The sequence below is a fragment of the Pezoporus flaviventris genome, unplaced genomic scaffold (genome assembly GCF_033815535.1).
Source record: "Pezoporus flaviventris isolate CSIRO_AGI_PZ_B2104156 unplaced genomic scaffold, CSIRO_AGI_Pfla_v1 ptg000007l, whole genome shotgun sequence".
Lineage (NCBI taxonomy): Eukaryota > Metazoa > Chordata > Aves > Psittaciformes > Psittacidae > Pezoporus > Pezoporus flaviventris.
The window spans coordinates 13204119-13230557 of NW_026892555.1; the positions used below are offsets into that span (position 1 = coordinate 13204119).

The window sequence follows — 26439 nt, forward strand, 5'->3', positions numbered from 1 at the left end:
CATGGGCTACAGACAGATCTAAAGTTCTCTTTTATGCAGGTACTGTAATTTAAATAGGGGAGTAGAAGTGTTTGTTTCTGTATTTGAGATGCAGACAGCAGGAAGCATAGCATGAAGTTCCTGATGAGTATGAATTCTGCCTTTTATAGGGTGACAGACGTAGAATCTTAATGGAAAATGGGACAATAGTCTTAGCCACCACCCTGTTACAAAAGTGAGCAAGTCCAGAAAAGGACAATATTATTATTTGTCTTTGAACATAATCCACTGACACTCTGATAATGTACAGTATATAATACAAATTAAGGAAATTATATGAAGTGTAAAAATACTTTAGTTTTTAAGCTTTTTTGCTTTATATATTTTTTAAATGTGTATTTATGTATCAGTATATACGCTTTCTTGGTCAGTAATTGATTTTTCAGTATTCATGCTATGTAAAAATACCTCAATCAGTTGAGTGGACACTTTCACAGAGCAGAAAACTTCATTGGAGAAAGCAAGAATGGTTTATAATAAACATTTTTTTTTGTATATTATTTCATTAACACCTACATCTAATCTGTTGTGTGTGTTTTCTGGAATTATCTTTTCATTAAAATGCTACTTCTGGCTCTTATGTCTGGTCTGGTTTTAATATCATAGTATCTCTAGATAAACACAGTGAGTTCGGGAATTTGGAGTTACAGAGTAGAGTTCTGTTAAAGAAAAGTCTTGCTGTACTTCTGCAGTCCTGTACCTGTCTGAGTATAGGCTTTAATAGAAGGCAACTTTCCTAACAAATTTAGAAAATCATCTCTTACAGGAATATTGACTTTTATCAAGGCTTCCCACATGTTGCACTCATATAGCCCTGTTCATTGTAAGTGTGAGACCCAAATCTGGTCTGTCACTTATTGCAAGAAGCTTATTTATTCAGGGAGTTTTGATTCCTAAGGTGTGCATATGTGGTGACGCACTTTGTCTCATTATGTGGTAGCAGCAGTAGGAAATAATAAAAGCTTTTGGATGGCAACCGCTCCAGTTAGACTTTTATCTAGCTTTAGCTATGGCAGGTTTTTATATCTGACCCAGAGGCAAATTAACAAGCCTTTAAAATGTTCACGAAAACTATGAAAAGGAACTGGTAAAAGAAATGAGAAGCTTTTTTATCTTGCCTTCTGTGGATAAGTGCTATAGAGACAACCGGCAGACGATACTTTTTTGTTGCAGCATAGCTCATTAATTCTTTTGGTTGCTTTTGCTTTCTTAAAAAACCCAACTCTTTCTCAAAATGACCTTAACAACAGTGAAAGGCTGACTGAACTCGGTAACAAGAGGACAGGAATTTATCTTGGCTTAGTGGGTCTACCTCAGGACTGATTGTGGTGGAAGCAGCTCCTTTGGCTTCCTGGGGAGTTCTGCTCTGCTTGGGAAGCATTTGGTGTGTGTGTGTAAAATGTATGGTGAAATGTCCAAGCAAAGAGTCCAAGCTTCTGAGTGATAAGGGTGTTAAAGAATTCTTAGAAATATAAAAGTGTTTTGTCAGTTAATTAAAAAAAAATAAAAATCTGGTGCTGCTCTTTAAAAAGAGAACAGAAAAAGTAATTTTCTGAAGAATTCTCCAGTTTTTTAATTAGTGGCTCTGCTTCACTATGTTTATCCTTTTTGATCAAGCTTCTAAAGTAGGATGCAGTGGTTCTGGTGATGCATATGACAGAACATGCATACAGTCAAAGAATGGTTTGGGTTGGAAGGGACCTTAAAGCTCATGCAGTTTCAGCCCCCTGCCATGGGCAGGGACACCATCCACTAGAGCAGGTTGCTCTAAGTCCGGTCCAATCTGGCCTTGAACACTGCCAGGGATGGGGCAGCCACACCTTCTCTGGGCAATCTGTGCCAGTGTCTCACCACCCTCACAGTAAAGAACTTCTTCCTTATATCTAACCCAAATCTCCCCTTTGTCAGCTTAGAGCCATTCCTTGTTCTGTCCCTACATGCCCATGTAAGAAGTCCCTCTACAGTTTCTTGCAGGCCCCTTTACATACTGGAAGGGTGCTCTGTGATCTCCCTGGAGCCTTCTCTTCTCCAGGCTGAACAAGCCCAAGTCTTTCAGCCTGTCTTCACAGGAGAGGTGCTCTAACTGCTGATCAGCCCTTTGACTGTCATTCACAGCTGCTTGGTGTGCTGGGACCACTTATACACACACTCCCCCACTCCCCCCTTTTTTGTGGCCACTGAACTGGGGCAATGAGGTTTTACCATTCGGGTTTGTCTTCCAACGGTCCCTTCTGTGAATGAGACTCTAGATAGGACTGACTGAAGCTAACGAGCGTTTCACCTCTTGAAGGTTCAGCGTAACCCTAGCTGGGCTGTTCCACTCCTCCAGGTTTTGCTTTAAAATGCTGTGGGAGGGTGTTTGGGTTGCAGACCTCTGCATGTATCCCATTGGAGGAGCCGGCCTGGGTGGCAGAATGCTACTTTACTGACATAAAGTTTGCTTTCCTTATTTATTTTTTTTTGTGGCGAAGTAGTTAACAGATTACCAATGGGCATAGCAGACCACAATGAAAGCCGACAGATACAGTGTGTGATACATGGTGTTTTTTAAATTCTTCTGTCGGTCTCTTCCTGCTTTGAACTGCAATAGTGACAAAACACCGCTTACTGCATTGGGTTTTTTTATGACTAGCAAAAATAGGTGCAGAATCTGAGGGTACAGTATGTCTGAAATGGATTTACAAGTATTTGGTAAATGTTAATGTCAGATAGCTGAAACAGGGCAATGTGCCTATCATTCTGTGATTATTAGTAATACACAATAATAAGTATGCTCACCTCTGTCTTCATTTTCAATAGACTTCTTTGTGTGTGTTGCATAGTTAAGTATGCATGTTGTCTTGCTTTCAGGTGTCTAAACTGGGGGCTGAAATGTTTGCTGTGTATGTATATCTTCCTCTCACAGCCCATCATTCATGATTATGATCTCCAGCTGAAGTGTTAACTTTCAGAACCGTGCAGTGAGCAAACCTTCTATCCTGGGGGGTGGAAGAGGAGTGCTGGGAGACCTTGTGCATTGCAAGCATCTGAGGCTGATGTTTTGTTTATTACTCTGGGGTTTTACTGGTGTGAATGGAGTTCTGGAGTAAACCCTCCTCTAGTGCAGAATATAGCTTGGTTCAGAATTTACATTGTCACAAGCCAGGAAGACAAGGAATGTCTCTCTGTTGGTGTCCTGTAAGCCAGTTTATCACAGGAGGATAAATGCCTCATTCAGAATCCAAGGGGATTGTTGCTGTAGCATATTTTTCCCCATTGCTGTTTCGTCTATTGTAGTTATAAATAATGTAATATTTTTGCAGTGAAGTTTCTACCTTAAGCATAAAAGATCTGGCTTCTCCTGTTCATCCTGTTTGCCCTGACTGCATGTCTAGGGATTCTGAGACATCATCTGCCCTGATGGCAGCCGCACGTAAGTGGGAGATAGTGCCCAAGTTAGTTTGTTGTGCTCTGCCCGGAACACTGAGGGGAAAAAGAAGAGCATCTGCAAAGGAACGTTATTCATTTCCTTCTCCTTCACCCCCCATCACAAAGTGGGATTATTTTCCTATTGCTTCTCTTCTTTCTCGCCACAGGAAGTCAGAATAATTAGCTCAGACTAATACTTGGCTCTTTAGATGGATATGAGTAGAACAGATGAAATTTACTCACAAAGACCACTATTGATTGACCTTCCAAGCTATTTAAAAGGAGTTTCCTTCATGAAGTTTGGCTGCACAAGGATGCTCTATCTCTGACTTCAGTCCATGAGGTGATAATAGCAAGAGAAATTTCTGCTTGTCAGGCTTTTTACAGTTGGACTTGCACCAACAAATAAATGATGAAAACATTGTCAGTGGTGGCATGCACACAGCGCACGCATGTGAAGGACAGCAAGGTGTTGGCCTGCCAGAAACAGTGCAGCCTATGACCCTCTGTGAGTTGGGGTTGCACAAATGCAGAGCAATGTGGTGGGTTTTGCTGCAGGCAGCAAATGCAGTCCTTGTGTAGGGCAGGCGAGAGCAGATGGTTACAGAGAGGCAGCTGAGGGAGCATAAGGAGGGAAATGGAGTCTGATCTGGCTCCTGTTGTCCCCTGAAAACTATCAATGTGAAATTTGTGTTCTTTCCCCTTGCACTAGTGTGAAAAGGAGCAGCAATCGCAGTTCGTATCCGCGAACATAAGCAGCAAACAGCCACAGTAGTACTCTAGAAATAAGTGGGATGTCTAATACTATAGACTTGTGGAGACACAGACACATTATTTAAAAGAACTTCTTCTCTTCAGGGGGAAAAGAAATACAGATAAAAAGATGGAGTGGCTTTTAGAGGAAAAAGCAATTCCATATAGCATGTGGATGCATAATGTGCTTATAGTGCCGGTTCTGCTGCTTGCCTCGTTGTGAAACTGCTCCACAAAGCCATCCAAACCCTCTGCTTTCACTTTGAAGCTACTTTAAGGGCTTCACAGAGATTGCTTCCAAAATAAAGCAGTATTTTAATGACATGGCTGCCTTAATGGGGAAGGAAAAGTATAGAATCACCCAGTAAAGAAAAATAATAGCATTGTGATTGCAGGGATTGCAAAATGTGTTACGGAGCCAATTTCTTATTTAAAATGGGAGAGCAGTTTAAGGCCTCAGTGCTGGCACTGCAGGTTCTGCAAACAGTGCATCTCACCTGAGCTATAACCATTATTTCATTAATGTGCCACTTGTGTGGACACTGCTGACAAAACTGATCAGCAGTTGCTGTAGTTCACCTTTTCCTCTCCAAGTGGGAACTTCTTTCCATTTTTAAAAATACCATAATTGCTGAGCACCGGGAGTGAGATGTATCACAATCACAAAAGGGGTGTGGGACTGTAATAGCCTTGGTAACATCTGAAGGTTGTTTCTTGTGTTACCAACTTGCCAAGCTTCTCCCTAGTGCAAAGGTGTGCTAAGGAGTGTAGGGATTTCATTAGGAGAGTCTGGAAAGAGGCGGCTTGGGGCAGAGTGGAGTCTTTTCCCCTTGATTACTGTGGGTGGAATTGAGCTTGCTGATGAGGACAACTTAAGGGTCTGTGTGTAAACTAGGTGTCTAAACTCCTCTTACATCAGTGGAGATCTAGTCAGTGTGCTCTGAGGAGTGCAGAGAGGGATAAGACTCCACCTGAAGTGAGCACCACTCAGCTGAACCTGTTTATGCTTTGTGGACTGATTTAACACTTGAGTTTAGGTATTCGGATCTCAAACTCAATTCTGTCCTTTGCCTTACTGGCTAACCAGCCTCTGCACTTGATGTTGAAATAGTTATTAATGTCTGATGAGGATGAAACCTTGTATTAGGAGACTGTATTTCAGAAGCTGCATTTTCTCAAAATCATACTTTGAACACTTAGGATAGATTAGTCCCATGTGTACAGGGATGATCTGGCAAGCAAACACTGCTTAATCTGAAAAATAAAAATAGTCTGTCCTGGATTGAAAGGAAATGATTGGAGTTTGTGTCATTTTTCCAGTTTCTTTTAATTGGTCTTGGACTTCAGAAGCCTGATGCGCTTCACTAGAAGTGAAGTTCTTGCTCTGGGGCTTAGGTTTTCCAGCTGTAGAAGAATGGTGATAATAAGGACCAGTTAAAACTGTTGGTTTAGTATAAAACTGAGATTTGGAATTTGCTACCAAAATTTTGTCTTTTGAGTGTCTATGTATGGAAAATTGATTGTCCAAAAGCTCTGCAGCGTGTTGCTGAAACCTGGAAGGTATCGGCTTGGTCAAGCTGTCCAGGAATAACAAATGCAGCAGCTCATTTGCTGCCTGTTCCCATTCTTCTCCATGGGACAGATTCCCCAGCTGTTTTCATGGTGGGTAGTGGTGAAGGTCTCTACTGTTGCTTTGTCTGTGTCATGCCTCTGGAGGCATTTGGTGGATGGGGGATCAGTGGGCGTGGTGCTTGGCTCTGAGGGTCCTCTGAGCACTGCAGAAATGCCAATGATAATGACCTCTGAAACTGAAGAGGCTTTTCAGCATGATTTCATTTCACACTTTGCAAATACTAGTTCTTTTTAGTTATTTCTGAATGTGGACTTCAGTCAGAAGTGTTTCTGTTTTATCTTTATTCTACAGTCAGCTGTAGATTACTGTGTAGCTGATATGCCACTGCAGGGAGCAGAGAAACAACTCCCAAATGTTAAAGCAGACATTTTCTGTGATGCTGTATTATCAGTGGGGCAAGCAGAAAGTAAGGAGGATGCCGTGTTTAATGAGAGAAAATTCTTCCCTTTCCCTCTCTTTAATTTTTTTTTGACCAACTGATTTGTAAGTAGCCTGGGGTGTCCTTGGCTGTGGTGCCATTTAGTGAAACTTTGGTACAGTGATTTCAGCCTGGGGATAGCTCTAAGTGCCTGTGTTCTACTTATGGTACTTCTGTGCTCCTAGTTATGTTGGTGGGGTGCTTTTATATTGTCATTAACCACTCTGGGCATTTGCAGGGTTAGTTCAAAACTAAGACTGTGTGCCAGACTCTTAAACTAAAAGAAGTGTTTTAAGTTTGCAGTGGGAGAGCAGAGGGGGAAACCAGTATGACAGTATGCTGCTTTAAATTTGGGAGCTGTCAATTTTAATGTGCACCTGTGGCCTTCGGCACTTGGAAAAGGTAAATGCTGTTGGTGATAGTGGTATCAAACATCACAAATAATTTCTCTTTAAGAGATTAGGGAACATGAATCCAATTCCTTCCACAAATCCACAGTTTAAGAAGGGAAATTACCTTCTGGTTTTAGGCTATTTACTGATTTTAGCTTTTGAACTCTCATTCTGTTCATGCAAACTTGTGATGTTTTCCTATTCTCTCAGTATACCAGCTGCCATCTTTTGTCTGCCAGCCCTGTGAGGTGCTATGGACCAGCACATAGCCATCCCCTGCCCACCAGTTCAGGCTTCACTTCACCTGTACCTTTTTTAATTCATCTACATTCCTATGCAAAGCAAAGAGTTCACTAGAGTCAGTCAGCTACAACCAGTTAAGACTGATGTAGTAGTCAATTTTGCCTTGGAAAATGTTGCCTGGAATGGGAGATCCTGGTCCCGGTCCCTGTGGTGCAGTGCTACTAAAACCTGCCTACACCTGATACACAATGAATAATCACCAGAATCTGCCTGGGGCTTCCCACCAGTCTGACTGAAAGTGTGCTGTGGAGGAAGCTCAGCATGGGTTCCAGGAGGGAGCTGTGCCCGTCTTATGTCCCACAGCACCTCTCAGATGTGACCCTTCTGCAACCTCAAGAGCTGCAGCAGTAGGAGCAACTTGAGTGTGAAGCCTGGGCTGTTAGGGAGAGGGAGCAAGGCCACCAGTTGGGGAAGCTGTAAAATTGCCCATTTCTAACAACATAAACATATTTCCTGCATACCTGGGGGTCACCACACAACTGCTAGCAGTCCTTAACATTGTCTGGAGCATCAGTTCTTCAGTCCTCCTTATCTCCTAGTTCCTTACCCAGAGATCGTAATTGTTACCAGTAGATGTTCTCAGATGATGTTGTTGGTAGAATGAGTATTTCTGGTGTTACCAGTGTCTAGGAATGATTATGGTTTATGAAGCTGCACTTCTAGGGTTAAATGTGTCCTTGATATGTATATCTAAAAATAGAAAACCTTCAGCTCTGAACAAGGTAGAGTTACTGCATGTCTTGAGGCCTTTTTTTCCATCCTTAACATAGAGAATCTCATAAGTGGGTATTACATTCTGCCTGTTTTCCTTTTTTTCTCTCATGTCTGTAAGTGCATCCATCAACTACTGATGACTTTGCTGACCTAGACACCCTCTACTTTTTTTGCCTTTTTTTCCTTGCTTTAAACAAAAGCATGACAATAGAGTCTGTCTTTAATGGTTTTAGAGCTGCTATTAATTCATCTTTCATTCAAGGCTGATTGCTTTCAATCTTAGCAGTGCACTTTAGATTGTGAAGGATTTTGTGAATATGTTTTTGTTATGAAAAGGTAGATGTCACTGAACTTCAGCATACCTTTGCTGATGACTGATAGTCTTTTTATCTAGATAAAGCTTGTGTATAGGTTTGAAGAGATACTTCTGAATAATCAATTGCTGATTAAATAGAAAAAGTTTTTCTGGAGTTAAAGACTATCACAATCATATGTTCTCCTTCAGCTATAAGACTGTCTCAAACTTACTTCTCTTTTTGTGACCCAGAAGTTTTGCTTTTTTCAGGTTTGTCTTAAAGAACAAATAGCTTAATTGTCAACATTTCAGCATTAGATGGTGATTTGTGAAGTTGATGAGGAAAACAGAGGCTGTTATTCCATGTACTGAGATTTCCTGAAACCTTTATTGTTGACTGCAGAAGAAGAATCTGAAGTGCTTGTAAGGTTCCTGCTTATTAAGCTGTCACTGCTGTTTTCTTTTTCCATGGGGAAGGCTACTTTATGGCTTGCAAACTATAGTTAATTGCCCATAGTAACTGGTAGCAGATTATTTTGGAAGAGTTTTTTTTTCCTGAATAATTATCATCTTTGTTTTCCATAGCTGCTGTTTCGTGTTGCCTCAGTCTCTGTTGAAATAATTTACTATTGGAAAAGTTTCATTTTTAAACAGTATTTTTGAAGGGGGGGGGGGGAGGGAGAAGAACAGTGTCAAACAAAATGCTCAGATCAGGTAATTATTCAGCATGCTGATTAAACCCTCAAATTCAGGTGAAATTCAATTAGTTGTATGTCTTCATTAGTACACATTGCCCCTTCTGCCTTTTTACTGTGAGGAAAACAGTATAAGATAGTACCTTTTTTCTTCCGGTTGACTTTTTATCCCCCGCCCTGGTTTCCAGGTTTCAAAGGATGCAAAAAATGCTGATAAAAGCCCCAAAGAAGAATAATTGGAAAGAAAGCTGTCTTAGCTTTTGATTCCAAAAAGAATATTCTAGAATGTAGTCAGGTTATGTGAACAGGCCTGACATTTGGGGGGGAGGAAACCCCACACTGGAGTGCATCCTGTTGTTGTGCTGTGAAATGTTTTATGCAAATTGCAAGTGATTCTAAAAACACAAAATAAATTGAACAGATGAAACTGAACTTGAAAATTAAATTAGCTCCTCTATACATGCTACAATAATGGCAAATAAAACCAGGTCATTGTTGATGAAATTCTCATTTAATTCTTTTCATGTTCATTACCTTCTTCCTCCCATGCCCCTCTCCATGGTTGTGTTCCTCCCTGACCAGGGTTTTCAAACCTGGTTCCCTTAAGGATCTTACAGACTTCTACCATGTTGGAAAAGGGCAGGATGGATTGAGTGGAAGCGTGAGTGTGTCCCAGCTGAATTGAGCTGATGATAGAGAACCTCATTCAGTGGTGGATTTCCTGCAGCATGGTTCAGTCACCAGCCCCTGCTTTCTCTAATTGACTGCTCAGTTCTTTGACTTCAGCGAGTTGATCAATTTATCATCCACCTGAATTATCTCACTCTGACTTTTATTAGTGATAGAGCACTCTGTACTAGTTGGTCAAGAGCAACCAGTGAGAACTGTCCCCCTTGGCAACATTTCCCTGTTAATTTGGCTTATTTTAATCACTTTGCCATGCTGGCAGTAGTTAGGGAGAGTATTGCTTTGCTGCAGAGAGAGAGGTCTGTGGAAGTGCAGTCTAAATAGAGCTAGGGAGAGACTGAATCAAATGAGGAGGAACAGGAGAGTGGTAACATTCATAACCAAATGTGTTTTAATTCTACACCACTTCACCAGCTTTATCAAATGCTTCAGTTTGTTCTAATGTGTAAGAAATGAGAATTAGGTGATCTTACAGTGAAACAGGAGATTCAGACGTTTTTGGTTAAGAGAAATGTAGCAGTTCTCTGCATCCACTGCTATAATTACTTGGACAATATAATGGGGAGCAGTGAAATTATACATCTCATAGCCTGGGATATATTATTGAGCTCAAATGGTCAAAGAAAAAGATGAGGAAGGCAGAGGCTGTAGGGATAGTAGGTGGATGATGAAGATCAGGCAAAGTAGTTGAGTATGTGCAGCAAAAGGGAATTTGACTGCAGAGGATGAAATACAGTGCAAAGGAAGAGTAATTTCTAGGATGAGTCTGAATATCCCACTGTATTTATAAATCTTAGAATTGAGGAAGAGGTGAAAACAGAAAATTATTACTGCTGCATACAAATACACTAGAAGAATAAAACTGCTGTGCTGACACAGCAAGTATGGCTATAAAACAAGGTAGAACTTGAAACTTTCCTACCTATTAGAATTTTCCTTTCATACTTTTATTAATGGGTATCAATCTGCCACATGTATATACAGATTGACTACAGCCTCACCCTTAGCAAAACTCCTATCAGTTGTTTCTCTTTCAATCCTATTCTAAATAGATTTACAAGGATTATTGTATAAAAACAGTAAATGGAGTTTCATTGACCTTTGGAATCTGCACAAAATGTAAAAATATAAGTCATGAGCTTAGATACGTTATTGATGTTTTAATCAGTGAAGCAATGCAATGCACAAACTGTACATCAGTATTTCTTCTTTCACTTTCAATAGAAATTATCACAAGTGGTTCTTATGTTTGTTGCTGAAGGCCTTTTAGCACCACTGAATTTTGACCAATTTATTAGGAAAGTTGTTCAAATTTACTATTTTTATTCTCTCCAAGCATGTATAAAAAATAAGGTAGCTCTTATTGTGTTGTGACACAAATCTTATGCAATATGACAGTACTAGCAAGTGCTTTCTAATGATGTGCCATAATAGTTCAGTGCATTTCTACTGTGTATTATGCCTGGGTTTAGAAGTGATCAAGGTATTAAATAGCATTTTTAAGGTTATTTCTGATTATACTAGCCAAGAGAATCTGTGTATATTGATCATATTTTCGTGTCTCTTGGGAAACAGCCGTTTCCTATGTGTACCTGCTAATAATTTTGTGTGATAAAATAATACAAGTATTGTGTTCAAAGACATAAAACAGCAGTAGGGTAAAAGTGAGTAAGAAACCTCCACCTTCATATGATCTCTTTTGTGAGAACATAGAAGGGTATTTCATCTCATGAAATAAACCTTGACGTTTTCAGTCATCATGAGATGACTGCATCTCATCAAGGGACAGTTCAAGTGTTTGACTTCGGTGGAAAATCCTTGTTGGAAACATGTCCTCATAAACAGCTGGTGATAAAATGTTTATTTGTAACTGTAAAATGGTGCCAATAGCAGCTATGTACAAGGGAGGAGTGGCTCCATGTGGGAAGCTTCAGTGACAAAGTGAAATGGGACAGAACTGGGAAGAAAGTGGGGGCTGCCTACTAGAGCTGTGCCACTGCATCTTGGAGCGAACGGGCTGTCTTGTGAGCCGTGAGCAGAAGAGGTTAAATCACACAGAAGAGACTGGGCAGGTGGGGAAGGAAATCTGACAAGTACTGAACATCTCTGGGAGAAAGCAGAATTTCTTAAACACTAGATTATCTGGAAGCCCCATGCAGCGCCTTGCAGAACTGTCTGGGTCTGTCAAAGTGCTGCCTGTCAGTAGATGGTGCTCTTTATATCAGCTATTTACTCATGCTGCCTGTGTTTGGCTGTGTTTTCATGTAAAAGGTCTGGTAACATTCCTTAACAGTTCATTTCTCTGAATTCTGACATCTGGGAGATTAGAAAATGGAGGCTTTGAGGGCCTGCCAAGAAGAAAGGGGGGGGGGGAGTTGACTGGGTTTCTTTGAAACATCCTTTATCCTTAAGTCTTTTTTCAACAACTTTTGCTTGTGAATGTGTATTGTTTTGAACATGGACAATTTCAGAAGTTTCCAACATAAAAACCTTGAATAAACATCATGGATTGGAGAATATGTATCAGACTAATTCAGTTTGACCTGTAAGACACTGCAGTAATGTGGTCTAAAATAAACCCACAAAGCAGATTTGGCAAATCATTTGCAGTTCTTAAGTTTTCTTTTGCATATGAACTTTGCAGTTTTACCTGCTGTTTCTGGATAGATAGGAATTAGTTTGGTTTTAAATGTAATGCTTCTTAGAAAGGACTTACATGAATCAATGCAATTGTGAGTTTTACCTGGAGTCATTTCTTCATCGGTAGCTGGATGGATATAAAAACCTGCATAAAGATGAAGATTTCCTTGTTAATGTGTTTGAAGTATTTTTGGACCTGCCTGCATTTTTTTATTATTCAGAAAACATGCCAGCTCTGGAGGAAAAATTTGAATGTGTTAATTGTCTAAAAATATCACTTGCCAAGGGCTGCTGTTGACACAAAAGCCCTGATCTGGGCAGCAGAACAGCACGGCAGACCTAAGAGGAATCTGAGATGCTTAAAGTTACCTGTGTCTTTATGCAGTGGTGTGTGTATAGAACATCATCTATTTAACCAAGAGTTAAATTTTGGCTTGCGAGGTGAATTTGCCCCTGGAGTGAATCTTGAGAACTGCCTGCTGTTCACTGCCTGACACTCCTGGTCTTTCTGCAAACAGAAACTGAAGGATTAGCGTGAATTTTTCATGTAATCTTAAACCGCAAGCAAATGATCCGAGAAAGAGTAGGGAATAGAGTTCCTTTCAGAAATGTAATTAAAATATTTCTAGTTCTTATTCAGGGCCAGTTTGTCTTCCCAGCACATTGATTTAGATATCCCTTCACAGATTTCTCTCCAGAAAGGATATATATTGTATGTACTCCACACATTAAAGCAGATTAATATCAATCCTCACAATGCTCAATTTACCTTCTCTCAGCTTTTCTTTCACATTCATCTCCTTACGACCCAAGTTTCTAAAATTGAGGTCAGAAGGGCATAATATTTTTGTTGAAAATCTCAACTTCATGTTTCTAGGGATGTCTCACAGCTGCCTTCCCCAGGAAGATGTTGCTGGGACATTTTGGCTGGAACCAGAGATGTAAATCTTCACTTGATTGGTGTTTCTCCCCTACTTAGCTTCCTTGATGCCTGCTGGGATGTGCCTGGAGAATTCCCAGGCCACTAATGGCCTGATCTAGGAGATACCATCTATGTGGGGTTTATAGCTCTAAATCTCCAGGGTTTTGAGCAGGGACTCTGTTGCTGCCACATCCTTCTGTTTCCTTTTAAATAAGGACAAGCTTCTGACCTTTCATTTGCTTTCAAGTTTACTTGCTGTACTACAAGAGATGCTTCCTGTGAGTGAGAGGAGATGTGTCCCTTTGGCTTGGGCTGGCCTTGATATGAATATGGCACTTGTGCACTGTGGCGTTTTCTGTATCTCTTTGTTTGCTAACTCGGGCTGCTTCCTAGCCAGGAGGGGCTGGCTGTCATGAATCTCAGTTTAAGGCTTTTTGCTTTCTCTAATGAAGAGCATAAAAGGGCATTGTAGTACAGTTTTTATGAATATAGGACTTCATAGGGATAATAAGCAAATACAGGAATTCCCTTATTAGGGAGAGAAGGCTAGTTTCTCAGAAGTAATCAGGAAGAAATGACATTGACGTCAGAAATGTCCTGCTTGTTTTGAAAAATAAGTAGTTTATCTGCCTTCTAGATATTTACTTGAGAAATCCATTATGACCTTCTACACAGGCATTGCAATGCTATTGCATGAATCAGATAGCTGGGCTTGTCTGCCTCTTCTAGCAACACTTGCCTTTTTTCTCCTGATTTTGCTGGAAGTGGAAGCAGTGTCTCATTGGGAAGCAAGAGGTTGATCTGTCAGCTGAGGCTCGGAGACCTGACCTTATTCATACTCATGTACACGTCTGGCCTATAAAGTTGTTCTCCTCAAAATGTATTTGGCTCAAGAGAACATAGTTAAGAGTCAACTGGCAAAGATATCTAGAAAACTTTGATTGCTGTTGGGATATAAAATGCTTTGGCTGCTGCACTTGCCTTCTGCATATGAATGAGCCTATCCATAAAGACTGCGAGTTGGCATGGAAAGGTTATACTACTTCTTACAGTACGAGCCTCTTAATTGGCACATCTGCTGGAAACAAAGGTGCCAAAAATGTGATTCAATCGGAAGGAGTAAACCTTGTAAGAAAGCAACCTGTCATTATTTAATAAGGATTAAGAGCCTCTCAGGATGTTAGACATTCTCCTTGTACAAATGTACTGTTGTTGAGCTGATGGTCAAATTAACCTCACTGCCTACTAATGCTGAAGTAACAGTTTCTTTTATGGCTATTCTCATATAGAAATGCTTCACTGTCCTTGTCTTTAAGATAAAAAAATGGACTGTACTCTTCACCTCTGACATGCAGCAGCGATTAAAAAAAGCACACATCTGATTCTGAAGCCCTAGGCTGTGACATGTTGAGTATCTTCTTGACAGAACACTGTAATTAGCAATGGAAGGATCTAGGTGTGGTCTGTGCTGGACAGATTTATTATGTCAGTGAAGCCTAAGAATAAAAGAATTGTGCCAGTATCATTAATGACAACTCCTACAGAGAAAGGTAACTCTTGGCAAAAGCAATATTATGCCATAGATATGTTTTTCTTTGAAAAACATGTTGCCAGTAACCTCATAACCACCACTGACAGTGTTAGGTACATGTTTCTGAGATTAGGTTTAGCCTAGTATTAGTATTTGAATAACCAATTTATTAGAATATCCTGAATATTTAGAAGCGTAAGGAAGATAATTTTTTTTCTTTAATTAAATTTGTAAGGAGAAGGACTTAGAATTTTAGATACACTTTTATGTTTTGTTCCTACTGTTACCTGAAATCTCTGGAAAGACCAGCATACTGCAATGTACAACCTCTTTTTATTTTTCCCCTCCCATTAAATAAAGACCCATTTGCACTGTAGTAGTATTCCTAATAAAGAAGATTCAATTTTATAAGCCTTAGAAAATTCTACCATTCAGCTACATGCCAAAATTTTTAATTGACACAATTCATATCCATGTCAGAATGGATAATGTGAATATAAACCAGGTACATGTCACACAGTCATGGTCCTGTCTACTTCTCACTTCAAGGAAGTCTGTTCTGTGCTTCTTATTGCTAACTATTGATAATTGAGCTGCTTTTGATATAATCCCTTGGCTGAAGAATCGCTGATAAGGCATCACCAAATATATGTGCTTATGAGTCAGAAGCATTCTCATGATCCACAAAACACATACAAGCTGAGAAACTTCCTTTAACTCTTATTACTGAATTTGCAAGTACAAAATCTAAGCTTTGTGCTGGCCTTCACATCTTTAAGTTTTTAGCTCTTTTACTTAAGGCAGGATAGAAGATGAGCTAACCCGCAAGTTATGTGTGGCATGTGGAGGGTGGGTGTCTGGCACTTTTATTCTCACTTTAGTAGATGGTTAAGTGCAATAAAGAGTATGTGCTTGTAATAAAGTTTAGTTAATTACTTGTAAGTTGCTGTTAATACAGGGCTGTTAATTGAAATTAATTCTGTTTGTTCTTTGACTCAATAGTGGTCACAAGCAGGCTAGAGAGGTTTAAGGAGGAAGCTTTTATCTTCATAGCTGCACAAGGCATGCTAGTAGAGCACCTGCCGTGTCAACAGAAATCATCCATTCTCCAGATCCATGCAAGATACAGAGTACGTTTCTGTTTGTCAGGCAGGAGGATTTTCCCAAGTAAATGGGAAGGCTGTAATTTGTGACACAAGATAGTGATGGTTTAGAGCCCAGACTTGGGCAGGTTTGAGTTGTCTCAGGTAGTGAAGGGGAATCAAAGCCACATCAATGAAGAAGTATCAAACAGTTGATATATCTTGTGAAGTAGGAACCCTCACCCTGACAGACCAACTTTCCCTCTCCACATTTTCTCTGAAGATATCCAAAAGCAAGTATTTAATTTTCAGACTGGAAGGAATCTTCTGCACTGAGTGAAATGGATCTTTAGTTTGGCAAGATTAGAAATGCAGTGTTTTCAGATGAAGTGAATTTTTAAGCATTACACTTTTTGATCTGGATTTGGCTGTCAAAAAAGTGACTGTGCTCCTGGCCCTACTTTTGATTTTTTTTTAAGCATTGTTGGCCTGTTTGTCCTGGTTGTGGCTTTCAGGACTTCTGATAGCAATTAGAATCATGTCAGGCAAGCTTCTTGACAGTGCTGAGGAGTGCTCTGTCTTTTCCCTTCTCATCCTGACACTTCAGTTCTTCACAATTTGCTGATAGTGCCACTGCCACTCATATCAACACCAGCACCTGCCAGTCATGATTCTTACTTTCAGAATACGGTATCTCGTTGAAAGAGAGTACTCTCGTAGGAAATATGTCACCTTATTTATCTTTGCTTGTTATTTTGATAGTGCCTTTATCCCAATCAGGATAATGCTCAGTGATATTTTTTGGACAACTTTTATCCCTTCCTGTTGGTTGTGTTACTTCTGACAGCCTTAAGAGGGAGTTAACTCACTCTTTTTACTTTCCAGATCAATATCATTGGTTTTGATAATTTGTTTCTTTTCCCCCTCACTTTTCAGTATGTCTGTAGTACTCCTAAGCGTGTGGCAGTGGTACAGAACGTACTGGATTGGGTCAGTCCTAGGGCTTGAAAGCCAGGTAGAACCTCCGTCTTTGTTCAGTGTTCTTTGACCAAGTGGTAGTGCTACACTGATTTGGGGCACTGGGGTAGAAGTTTCTGCTTGTGCAGAGCTGGCTTTAAGCTCTGCTAGAGCAGACTTTTGGGAGGGATGGTAATTTACAGCAGTCCGGTGGAGGCAACAAAAAGAATCCTGTGGCTGAGCTGGCCCTTGGCACAACAAAGAGGTGAAGAGAGTCAGAGAGGTGGGAGGCTGTGGCCCACTGCTGCTGGGGAGACCCTCCTAGAAGTGGCATTTGTTCATTTCCTTTTCCTCAAGAACGTAGGAGTATAGGAATAGCAAATCAACTTTATGGGACCTTTTCCACTTCTGCACCTTCCATGGCTTCTCTGCCAGGCTCCAGCTTTTCCCCTTCCTGGTCCTTCCCGGAAAGGGCTGACCCAGCGCTATTCACTTTGAGCTCAGAACCCTGCACTTGTGCTCCCTTCTCCCCAGTGATGTCAGAGGACCATCCTCATCTGTTCAGTGGCTGAATTGAGGGCAGTGATCTCTCTGCAGGTCCAGTTCACATCTCTCCTTGGGCTTCAGGAATGTTTGACTTAGCTTTGACTAAGTGGGGATGTTCTTCTGGGGCCTCTGGCACCTTGTCTGCACTTCATTTGTGCTGCTGTGAGACACAGTGAGCTGGCTGAACTGAGTTGTTTCTCTTAAAAAAACAGTATAGTCTGAGAATGTGGATTTAGGGGAACCAGAAGGTATTATAGGTCTACTGCAATCCTTCTGCTGACCAGTGGTAAGAAACAACTCCCTCTTGTGTGTACTTGTAACTTGTCTTCTGTGGGATCCCATATGGGGACCCTGATGCTAGGCAGCATGGTGTGGCCATGTGCCAGTGGACCAGACCAAGGAAGGAGGGACAACACGGATGGCAGTGATGGAGGTAGGGCTGAGATGTGGGCTGGATGCTCTTTCAGGCAGCATGCTTTCAGCATTAGGCTGTGTTAATGGATGTTAGAGCCCTGGGAGCTGCACAGTCTCCAAGTCTTGCTCATGACACCATTATATGACACTCTGCTATGCTCAGCAGATTAGGCCAGCCAGTTGCATTTTGCTTCTTGACATGTGGAGCAAGGAAGTTTGGAACTGAGATGTGAGACCTTAAGCTTGCAACTCAGGGAATGCAAAGTGCTGGCTGACCATGCTTCCAGCACAACTTGGGAGTCTTGGAGGGTCTCCCATGTCTCTAGTTCCTATTCAAATTGGATATTGTGTGTTGATCAGTCATTGGGGTATGACTTGCACGATAGCTGCTATAGTGTCTCTTTTTTGATCCTTCCTCAGTGGCATTAGGGTTTATGTCTTGGCTAAACCAAAGCTGCTGCTAAGATGGCCCTTAAAGTGTGCTTTAAACTAAACTGCAGTGATTTTATTTTAATATATTTTATTTGCCATACTGATTTTCTTTTCAAAGTGACTTAAGTAATAAATTAGAATGTGACGGTTTGGATTTCCCATCCAATTAAAGTTTTAAACATTCGATCCCTTATCAACATAAAAGGGAAAGTGTCTCAGAGTCATTTCCTTGTGGGGTTTTGTTTGTTTGTTTTTAAATTTTAAATAGGCACATTTCCTTTGGTTTGTCATTTTTACTTCTTCTTAGTATTAGAATTGTCAGTAACACAGATGGGAACCCAACACAGCGGAGGTTTCGGTGGTTTTATGAGCTGTCTGCTTACTATTGTAATTTTCTTCAGTCTTCGCTGGAAAAATCTTCCAAGTATGACTGTCTGAGAAAGTGTATTTCACAACCAAAATGTGTCCTTTCCAGATTCTTCAATATTTTAGGATATCATATAAAACCAGATTCGTAAGCCTGCCTCATTTCTTCTTTCCAGAACTGAAACTAGCTTTTATGTTAGTCTTTGATTCTGAATTCTATATAGGCAGTTTAATGGTGGAAAAGTAATTTGAAATACATGAAAAAGAGTCTTATTTTCTCAGTTTTAGAAATATAACCCAGCATTTTTAAAAATAAATAAACTGTGCTTTTGAAATCCTTACTGAGTATTGCTGCTCCTGCTGCTCCTTGTCACAAATGCTGAAGGTGATGCTGTTAGTCTTGCTTTCAGAGCAGCCTGAAAGATTTGACAATAACTTACCTTTTGGAGCTGCGCAGTTTCAGTTCTCTGCTGTATGTATCTATATCAGATACACATACAATTTTATTTTTTCTAATTTTTAAATATGTCATTGGCCCTTTATAGTTTGCTTGCAGAAGACGTTATGCTTTGCTTTAACAAGTATTTCCTTCTCAGCTTCATGCATGAAGTGATCCCACTTCTTTCTGCCAGTCTCTCTCTCTGATCACAGACACATCAGTGGTTTTCTGACACATTTTAATGTTTCCTGCCCCAGCTGACTTTGACTCATTCTAGGGATGGCAGCCACCCATCTCATTCTCTGTCCCTACTAGGTGGCATTGACCTTATTACTTCTTTCCTTTTCTCTTTCCATACCTCCCGTTGCAGCTATCAGCCCTCTTTTCTCTCAGGCTACCTACTGAGGTTAACATAATGGTTCAAAACTGAGAGTTGTACTCCATGTCTACTCCATGTGAAGGTTTCTTTGTGTCTGAAACACAGTGCGCAGAGCTCCATTGCAGCCTTGCCTTGCTGATGTCCTTTGACCAGCTACAACAAAATTTGTCCTGCCTTGTCTTTTTCTGGTTAAACTGTAAACCCACATCAGAGTCTCTCGTGATGTGTGTTGAAGCAGAATCTGCCTTAATAACTTTGATCACCACCTCTTTTATCCATCTCTCTTTCATACAAGTGAGAAGTTTTTAGGCAGAAACTGTAGGGTCACACATTGTATAAATTTGAATATAAATATGCATTGGCTTTGCTTATGGGATGGCAAATTGCATGTTACAGATGGTCTCAGGCTGCCTTCTTCCAGCAGCCCTGTTTGACTGAGGACCCTGATCTTCACAATCCCTGGGTTTTGTAATCTGAGCAGATGCACAAAATGTTTGGCTTGGAGAAATTCTTGAAAGAAAACCTTGGCTCATAATATGTGAAGTAGTTTTAATAATGAGATTGAATCCTCCATCACTCAAAAGTACAGAAGCCTTTCTTATGGAGTAACACACAGTAAAGACAAAGAAATTCTGGTGAATTAACTGACCTTCAAAAATGGCAGGTTTGCTGAACTGCACCTGGAAGGCTGAAGAGATAACTATGTCATTGCAGGACTTCAGAGCTAATGCTATCCTGAACACTGGAATGCATTCCCTAGTACTGCGCAGGCTGTAGGCCTGATTTATTTATTTATTTATTTAGTCTTGAGTTGGTGATTTTACATACTGTCTTGGTCTGCACCATGGAACAAAGAGAGCATGAAATTGTGTCATATATTAAATATGCTAATTTTTTTTCTTGAGTAATTTTTGTAGTTAGAGATACAGCAAAAACTGGGCTCAGGCAATTTAGAAGAAAGAGCTTGACAAAAGAGTCCTGAAGAAACAGGTTTTCCTTCAAATATAGAAGCAAAGAACAGAATACTGAAGATTTTTATTCTCATGAGATCTATATCTGGCACACGAGATAGATAGTGCAGCATTTGGCAGGATTTAAACTACTAAGGTGTTGCCAGCAAAGGGTGGTTTTTAGGATGAGTTGATGTCAGGAAAATGAAGGCTAATCCAAAGATCACTTTTCTTTTAAAAACATATATTATTTTATTTTAATCAGTCTGGGCCTATTATTTGACTGAGCTAGTAAACAGAAATCAAGTAAAGCATAATATGTTTTCCACTTGTCTATCTAGTGTATAGATATAGTTAGTGGCAGGGGACTCATTTGGTAGGTATGTTTATGGTGAGGGTAATTTTCCCTGGTTTGCTGGGATTTTTTTTTGTATAAGATCTAGCTTTAGATCAGGGAAGAAATTAAAAAATGAATTTTGTGGAAGGGAAGCATCATTTTTAACAGCCTTTCAATGAGAGCATCTGGTTGGAAAATATTTTGGATATGATGTTCCAAAAATGAAAGCGGCAACAATGTACTTTTTATAGCCATTGCTTTAAAACCCCTGTATTCCTCTATCTCATCAAGTCCTTATGAATTAGAAAATGAAACATAACACTTGATGGTGTCAATGTAAAGATGTCTTTTTTTGGACTGCACAGTTACAAGTTTAAGTCAAAACATGCTTCAATCACCATTCTGAATATTGGATGGTAAAAATAAGCATATATGTTTGCTGTGCAGTGATCTGTATATTGTACAATGTGATAGTTAGATTTGAAGCTGCCTTTCAGTTCTGCAGGCACAGAGGGAAGTGTTAATTTTGTCTTGTAATTGCTAATAAACTCGTTCATTTAACATGATGGTGCTTAAACCTTTAAGAGGAGAATAGTTGCTGAACTGAAAAGAGCAGCTTCTTAGTTAAAACAAACATTGGCACTATTTGTGTACTTTCAGCTAGGAATAAATAGCTCATAAATCTATAGCTAGCTATATATATTTGTATGCAAATATTTGTAATTTAAATATTTTTATGATGTACCAGAAAAGCCATTAACAGTTTATTTTTCCAGGGCTGACAGACTTCCCTCTAGTCTTCAAAAATTCCACTGCTCAAGATATAGCTTTAAATTTAAGGCGTAACTCAACATAAAGATAGACAGTGAAGTCTTGACCCTGTTGTTCCAGGATTTCTCTGAAATCAGACAGACTACTTGTGTTACGGCTATTTTCACCTGTTTTTTTTTCTTTGATGTGTTTGTGAAGGACATGCATTTATATATGTGTGTAATAAAAATCAGTGAAATGATACCGTATTATTGGGCCCTTCTTTGAAATTCAGTTTCTTTGATTCAAATAGCAGTAACACGTAGGCTAGAGAAGTTCAAAGAAGAGCCTTTGATCTTCCGAGGTGCGTGAAGAACAGTTACAGGGCACTTGCTCTCCCTACAGAGGTTACCCCTTTTCCAGACTTGTGCAGTGTCCAGGGCAGGTTTCTGTATGTGCAGTAGACAAATGTGCTTCTCAGAAAGGACAGTGGTAAAGCACACACTGTCCTGGTTATAATGCACCATCAACACCTTTTGAAGGCTCTTTTTTTGTGGACCCCAAGTCTGTCTGGCATCTGCTTGCTGCAGGTTGGTGTGTGGTAGCAAAAGATGAAGATCGATTATTTGGGGTGGGTTTGTGCATGGTGTCTATTTCTGTCTTTGAAACAGGATTCATGTTACCAGTGAGGGTATTTTCGTTCAAAACAAAAAAAGCTGAGCTAAGGGATATGCATTGTATTATATATCCAACTAGAATTTTCCTGCTGTTTATTTAACTTCTACCCTTATTACACTTCTACGCAGGCAATGAAAAAGAGATAGGAAAAAATGGACAAGAATTCAAGACATGTTTGCCTGTTGGAACTTTAGTGCTGCCATACTCCCTGGCTCTAACTTAATATCTTTGCATGATGTTCTTTATGGACTTAATAGGGTATGCAAAGCATAAGCTTAAAACTGCTTTGGTCCTTTGGGCTTCTAGTAATGAAAAGTTTCAAAGCAACTTTGAAAAGGTCTGTCTGACAAAGTATATCTGTGTAAATGCTGGGATAAACCCTGGCTGGCAATATCAAGGGAATCTGCCATGAGTTCTAATGGAGAAGAATGGTTGAGGTGACATCCACCTTCACCTCAGATCTGCACAGAAAAACTTATCTCGAACCATCTACACCATGAAGGAGCTGGAGGACAGGTATTCTGCATGCACAGTGTGGGAACAGACTTTGATTTTATTTCATAGACTCAATTCCTTGACAGAATAATGAAGTAAACGGTGTTCACATGCACTTACCTTGGCAATGTCCAATACTGTTTGTAAGAACTACCCATCTACTTCAGATTTTCTTAGTCTCCTGGGCAGATTGTGTTGCAAAGAAAAAGATGAAATCACTCTGAATATTATTTTCTTTATTATATTGTTTTGCATACTTGGACAAGAGGCTTTAAATCCCTGCAGTTCAGGTTGCCTAGAACGCAGCATTTTTATATGGTTAAAAAAAGTGTATGTGCAAAGGTGAATTGTTTGATTGAATGAAATGTGGCTTTATGATAATGCAATTGACTTAATTTATGAATGTTTTATATATCAACTGTTACTCTATTTGTTCAGATAAACTACTGGAAAACTGAATTTTCAGGAAAGTATTGAACAGTGCCTTTTTGTATTATTTATGAAGAAATGACTGTTTTAAGCAGGAGTCCTACTTATTTCACAGAATGGTGATCGTACGAGGGTTAAAGGTAAAAAGGAAGCAGAAAAATGAAACCTGCTTGTAAATATCACCCAAACTAGGAACAGTGTCAACTGAAATGCTCAGTATGAACTGGTATCACCAGCTTTGCCTTCACTGGCATGTAGTCTCCTTTTCTCAGGTACCACCAGTCTTTAAGCTGGTTTGTGCCGAAGGGCTTTTTGCAAGATCTTTTCTAATTGTAGTTGTGGAACCTGCCTGGCCTGAGGATACTCCTGGTCTTCCATGGTTATGTCCAACCTGTGACACAAACATACATCCTTCTTGTGAATCTGAACACTTCAAAGCCTGCAACTATTGCCCCTCAGGTACAATCAGAGTTGGCCACTCTTTAAACTCTTAAGTAGGGCATAGTGCAATATGTTTCTGTGATGCAAGGAATATGAATGCAATGCAAAATAATGTTAAAGAACCTTTAAATGGCTGTGATTCCTGAATGATGTATTTGAATAGCTGGCTCTTGTGCGATAGTGATTATTGGATATCTGCAGTCAGAGCAGCTCCTGTCTTACATTTATTATTTTAATATTGTGTATGGATGTCACAGATTAGTGTTTCTGAAACTTGTGTGCAGACTGAACATCATTTCTGATCTTCATTCTGTGTTTCTAGTCTGGGACTGTGAAGCTGACCAAGCCTGTGGCATTATGGACCCAGCAGGATGTCTGCAAATGGCTGAAGAAACATTGCCCTAATCAGTATCAGATCTACAGTGAGTCATTCAAACAGCACGACATAACTGGTAAAGTATGCACTATCAGAAATACTTTACTTACTTAAAACATGGCAAATTGTTTTACTTTGTTGTTTTCAGATTGTGACTGTGTGCTGAGGGCTTCTTGTTGTGATTGTATGACTAGACAGTTGCTAGGTATAGAGTGAGGGGAGAATATACCAGCTTTTGTAGGATGTGGTAAGTCATTTCTCCATCTCTCTTAAAGATGAATTTCAGCTTACTCAGGGTTAATATAATGAGGAAAGAAGTCAGTCTGTATGTGGGTAAGGGCCACACCCTGTTCATTCCAAATAAATATACCCTTCCCCATGGCCACGACGTTAAGAAACATCTTATGAGAACAAATGAGTTTTTTTCATGGAGGTGTTTCACCTTGAGATTATTTTCTTAGAGTGCTTAACACATAAGATGGGAGGCAAACCCAGCTGAGCCTCTCCCTAGGTCTGAAGCAGGATCAGTACAGCAAGTTCTTTCTGACAGACCTTTGTCTAACTTTGCTCTGGACAATTGGCAATGGAGGAGATTTCTACATCTCTCTATTCCAGTATGTTACAGTCCTTAAAGTTTTTATTTTCCTAGTATCAATCTAAACCATTATTTCCAGCTAGTGAAACTGATTTCTGTCCCAGTCGTAACTGAAATACAAACAATCATTCTTTCTTGCAGTCTTTCTATTGGATGGGGGCTTCCTACTTGTAAACCCTTTTATTGTCTAGTCTAAAAAACATTTGTTTGTTCTGTTATGGTTTGGGCCTCTAATACCTGCGGGACCTTCAGAACCTTGTGTCTTGTCGTAGAACCATATATTAAAAAACATAATTGTGTTTTATTATTTACTTTAGAAGTTGATGCTGATTTTGTTATCTGCTTCACTTGTTAACGCCTACTCAGTTTAGTGCAGTGGTATATTAGCTGACCACTTAGAAGAGATGTCAGTTTAGCAGAATAACTGGATTAATATAAATACAGATGTAACTTGGGAGTTAAAAGGGTTTTGCTCGTGTCTAGGCATTAATTAATCTGTAAAAAGTTTAATGTGGAACACCAATTTGTTCCCTGAAGTGGTGGCATTCAGCCATTTAATATCAAGCAGATATTTGAGTTTCACATACAAATCTCAGTCTTAACCATAACATAAGTGATGCTAAGTGATGCTATGTGATGTATGTCTCAATCTGTGTCTGTTTGTATACGTGTACTTGTGGTGTTTACATCGATTCCTGTAGATGTTCTTTCCTTCCTGGTAAAACTGAAGTGATTGCAAACATGTCAGACTAAACTACTGATATTTGTTTACTAAGTAGCCATGAACAGGGGTACACACATGTGAGAGATATTGGTTTGCTAAGTGCTGAGTTCTAGTACATACCCATTGTGACCATTTCCTTTAAGTCATCAACTTTTGAATGCAGTCCACAGGAGTGTGGTCTGTGCCTCCACCCATGTGTATGGAGCTGACAGCATCCAGAATGCTACCAGAAAGAACTGAAGCTATTTTTCGTGTACTGTTTTACTATCGTATTCTGTTCATAAAATTAAGGCACCGAAATGGAGTTGAAAGGAAGAAAAAGTTGTTTTCATTTCAACATAAACATAGATGGAAACCTTGTAGTTTCAGTGTCGATGTGCAAAACTTAGGACTTTACAGACCTGTATGAAAAAGAAGAATCAAGATGAGTCTTTCACTTTACACAAAAGAGGTATAAGGACAATATTAGTACGTGTTAGAAAAGTAAGTCTGCAGGGAAGAAAATTACTTCAATTCAGTGGCAATCAATGTTTGTACAGATTTTAGAGAAGTATATTGAGATAATATTATGAGTGAAATCAATAACTTGGGAAGATATTTCCAGTGCTGTGACTCCAATTATTTGAAATCTAATAAGGGGATAGAACAGTGGATTTGTGGCTCAAAAAAAGTGAAAGGAGCATGAAAGGAGCATGGAAAGTAATGGATTAAGCCAAGGTCATGTAACTGTTTCCAGATATGGCTATGGAAAGGTGATGTGATTGTTGAAAATTTCTCAGGAATTGAAGTGACTTTACAGGTTGCTTTGATATGGAAAAATATGATGGAAAAGAACTTGAAGAAAGTGACATGAAAAGGATATTTAAACTTTATTTGAAGATGAAATCTAAGACATGGTCATCAGCCAGGAAAGTAGTCCTGGGCAAACATATCTAGCAATTATTAACCAGGTGTTGAGAAGTGTGGCATTTTATATGGACGCTGCTTATAGCAGCCTTCCAATATCTGAAAGGGGCCTACAAGGATACTGGAAAGGGGCTCTTCATCAGGGACTGTAGTGATAGGGCAAGGGGGAATGGGTTTAAATGGAACAGGGGAAGTTCAGGTTAGATATAAGGAGGAAGTTCTTTACTGTGAGGGTGGTGAGGCACTGGAATGGGTTGCCCAAGGAAGTTGTGAATGCTCCATCCCTGGCAGTGTTCAAGGCCAGGTTGGACAGAGCCTTGAGCGACATGGTCTGGTGTGAGGTGTCCCTGCCCATGGAGGCAGGGTTGGAACTGGATGATTTTAAGGTCCTTTCCAACCCAAACTATTCTATGATTCTATGATTTGTTGGAACAATGGAAGGAAAGAAAGAGACCCTGCTTCACCTCTTTTTTTAATGCAGTGTTTCCCAGTGTGCCGATGTCTTCAATGCATGAGGTTTTAATGCTATGATCATTAAATAAACCTTACTCTGTCAAAGTAATACCCAAGAGGTACCTTGGTCCAAGAGGAGGAATTTGATAGGAGCTCCTTGAAAGGACTCAAGCCTTTTTAAATTAAACTTTTAAGGAGGAAAGGAACAGGACTCAAGGAAACCTCTTTTTAGTTTTAGACGGATCCACAACTTCTGCATA

General features: G+C 39.8%; 1 protein-coding gene across 5 annotated transcripts in view; it reads left to right on the forward strand.

Moving 5' to 3' along the window:
- The window catches only part of SAMD12 (sterile alpha motif domain containing 12), a 170412-nt gene that overhangs the window by 19547 nt on the left and 124426 nt on the right, over window positions 1–26439 (forward strand). For all 5 annotated transcript variants that reach the window (XM_061447822.1, XM_061447823.1, XM_061447826.1 and 2 more), the window contains exon 3: window positions 23448–23577. In XM_061447822.1, coding sequence (XP_061303806.1) covers window positions 23448–23577 — 130 coding nt within the window. The remainder of the gene's footprint in view (window positions 1–23447; window positions 23578–26439) is intronic.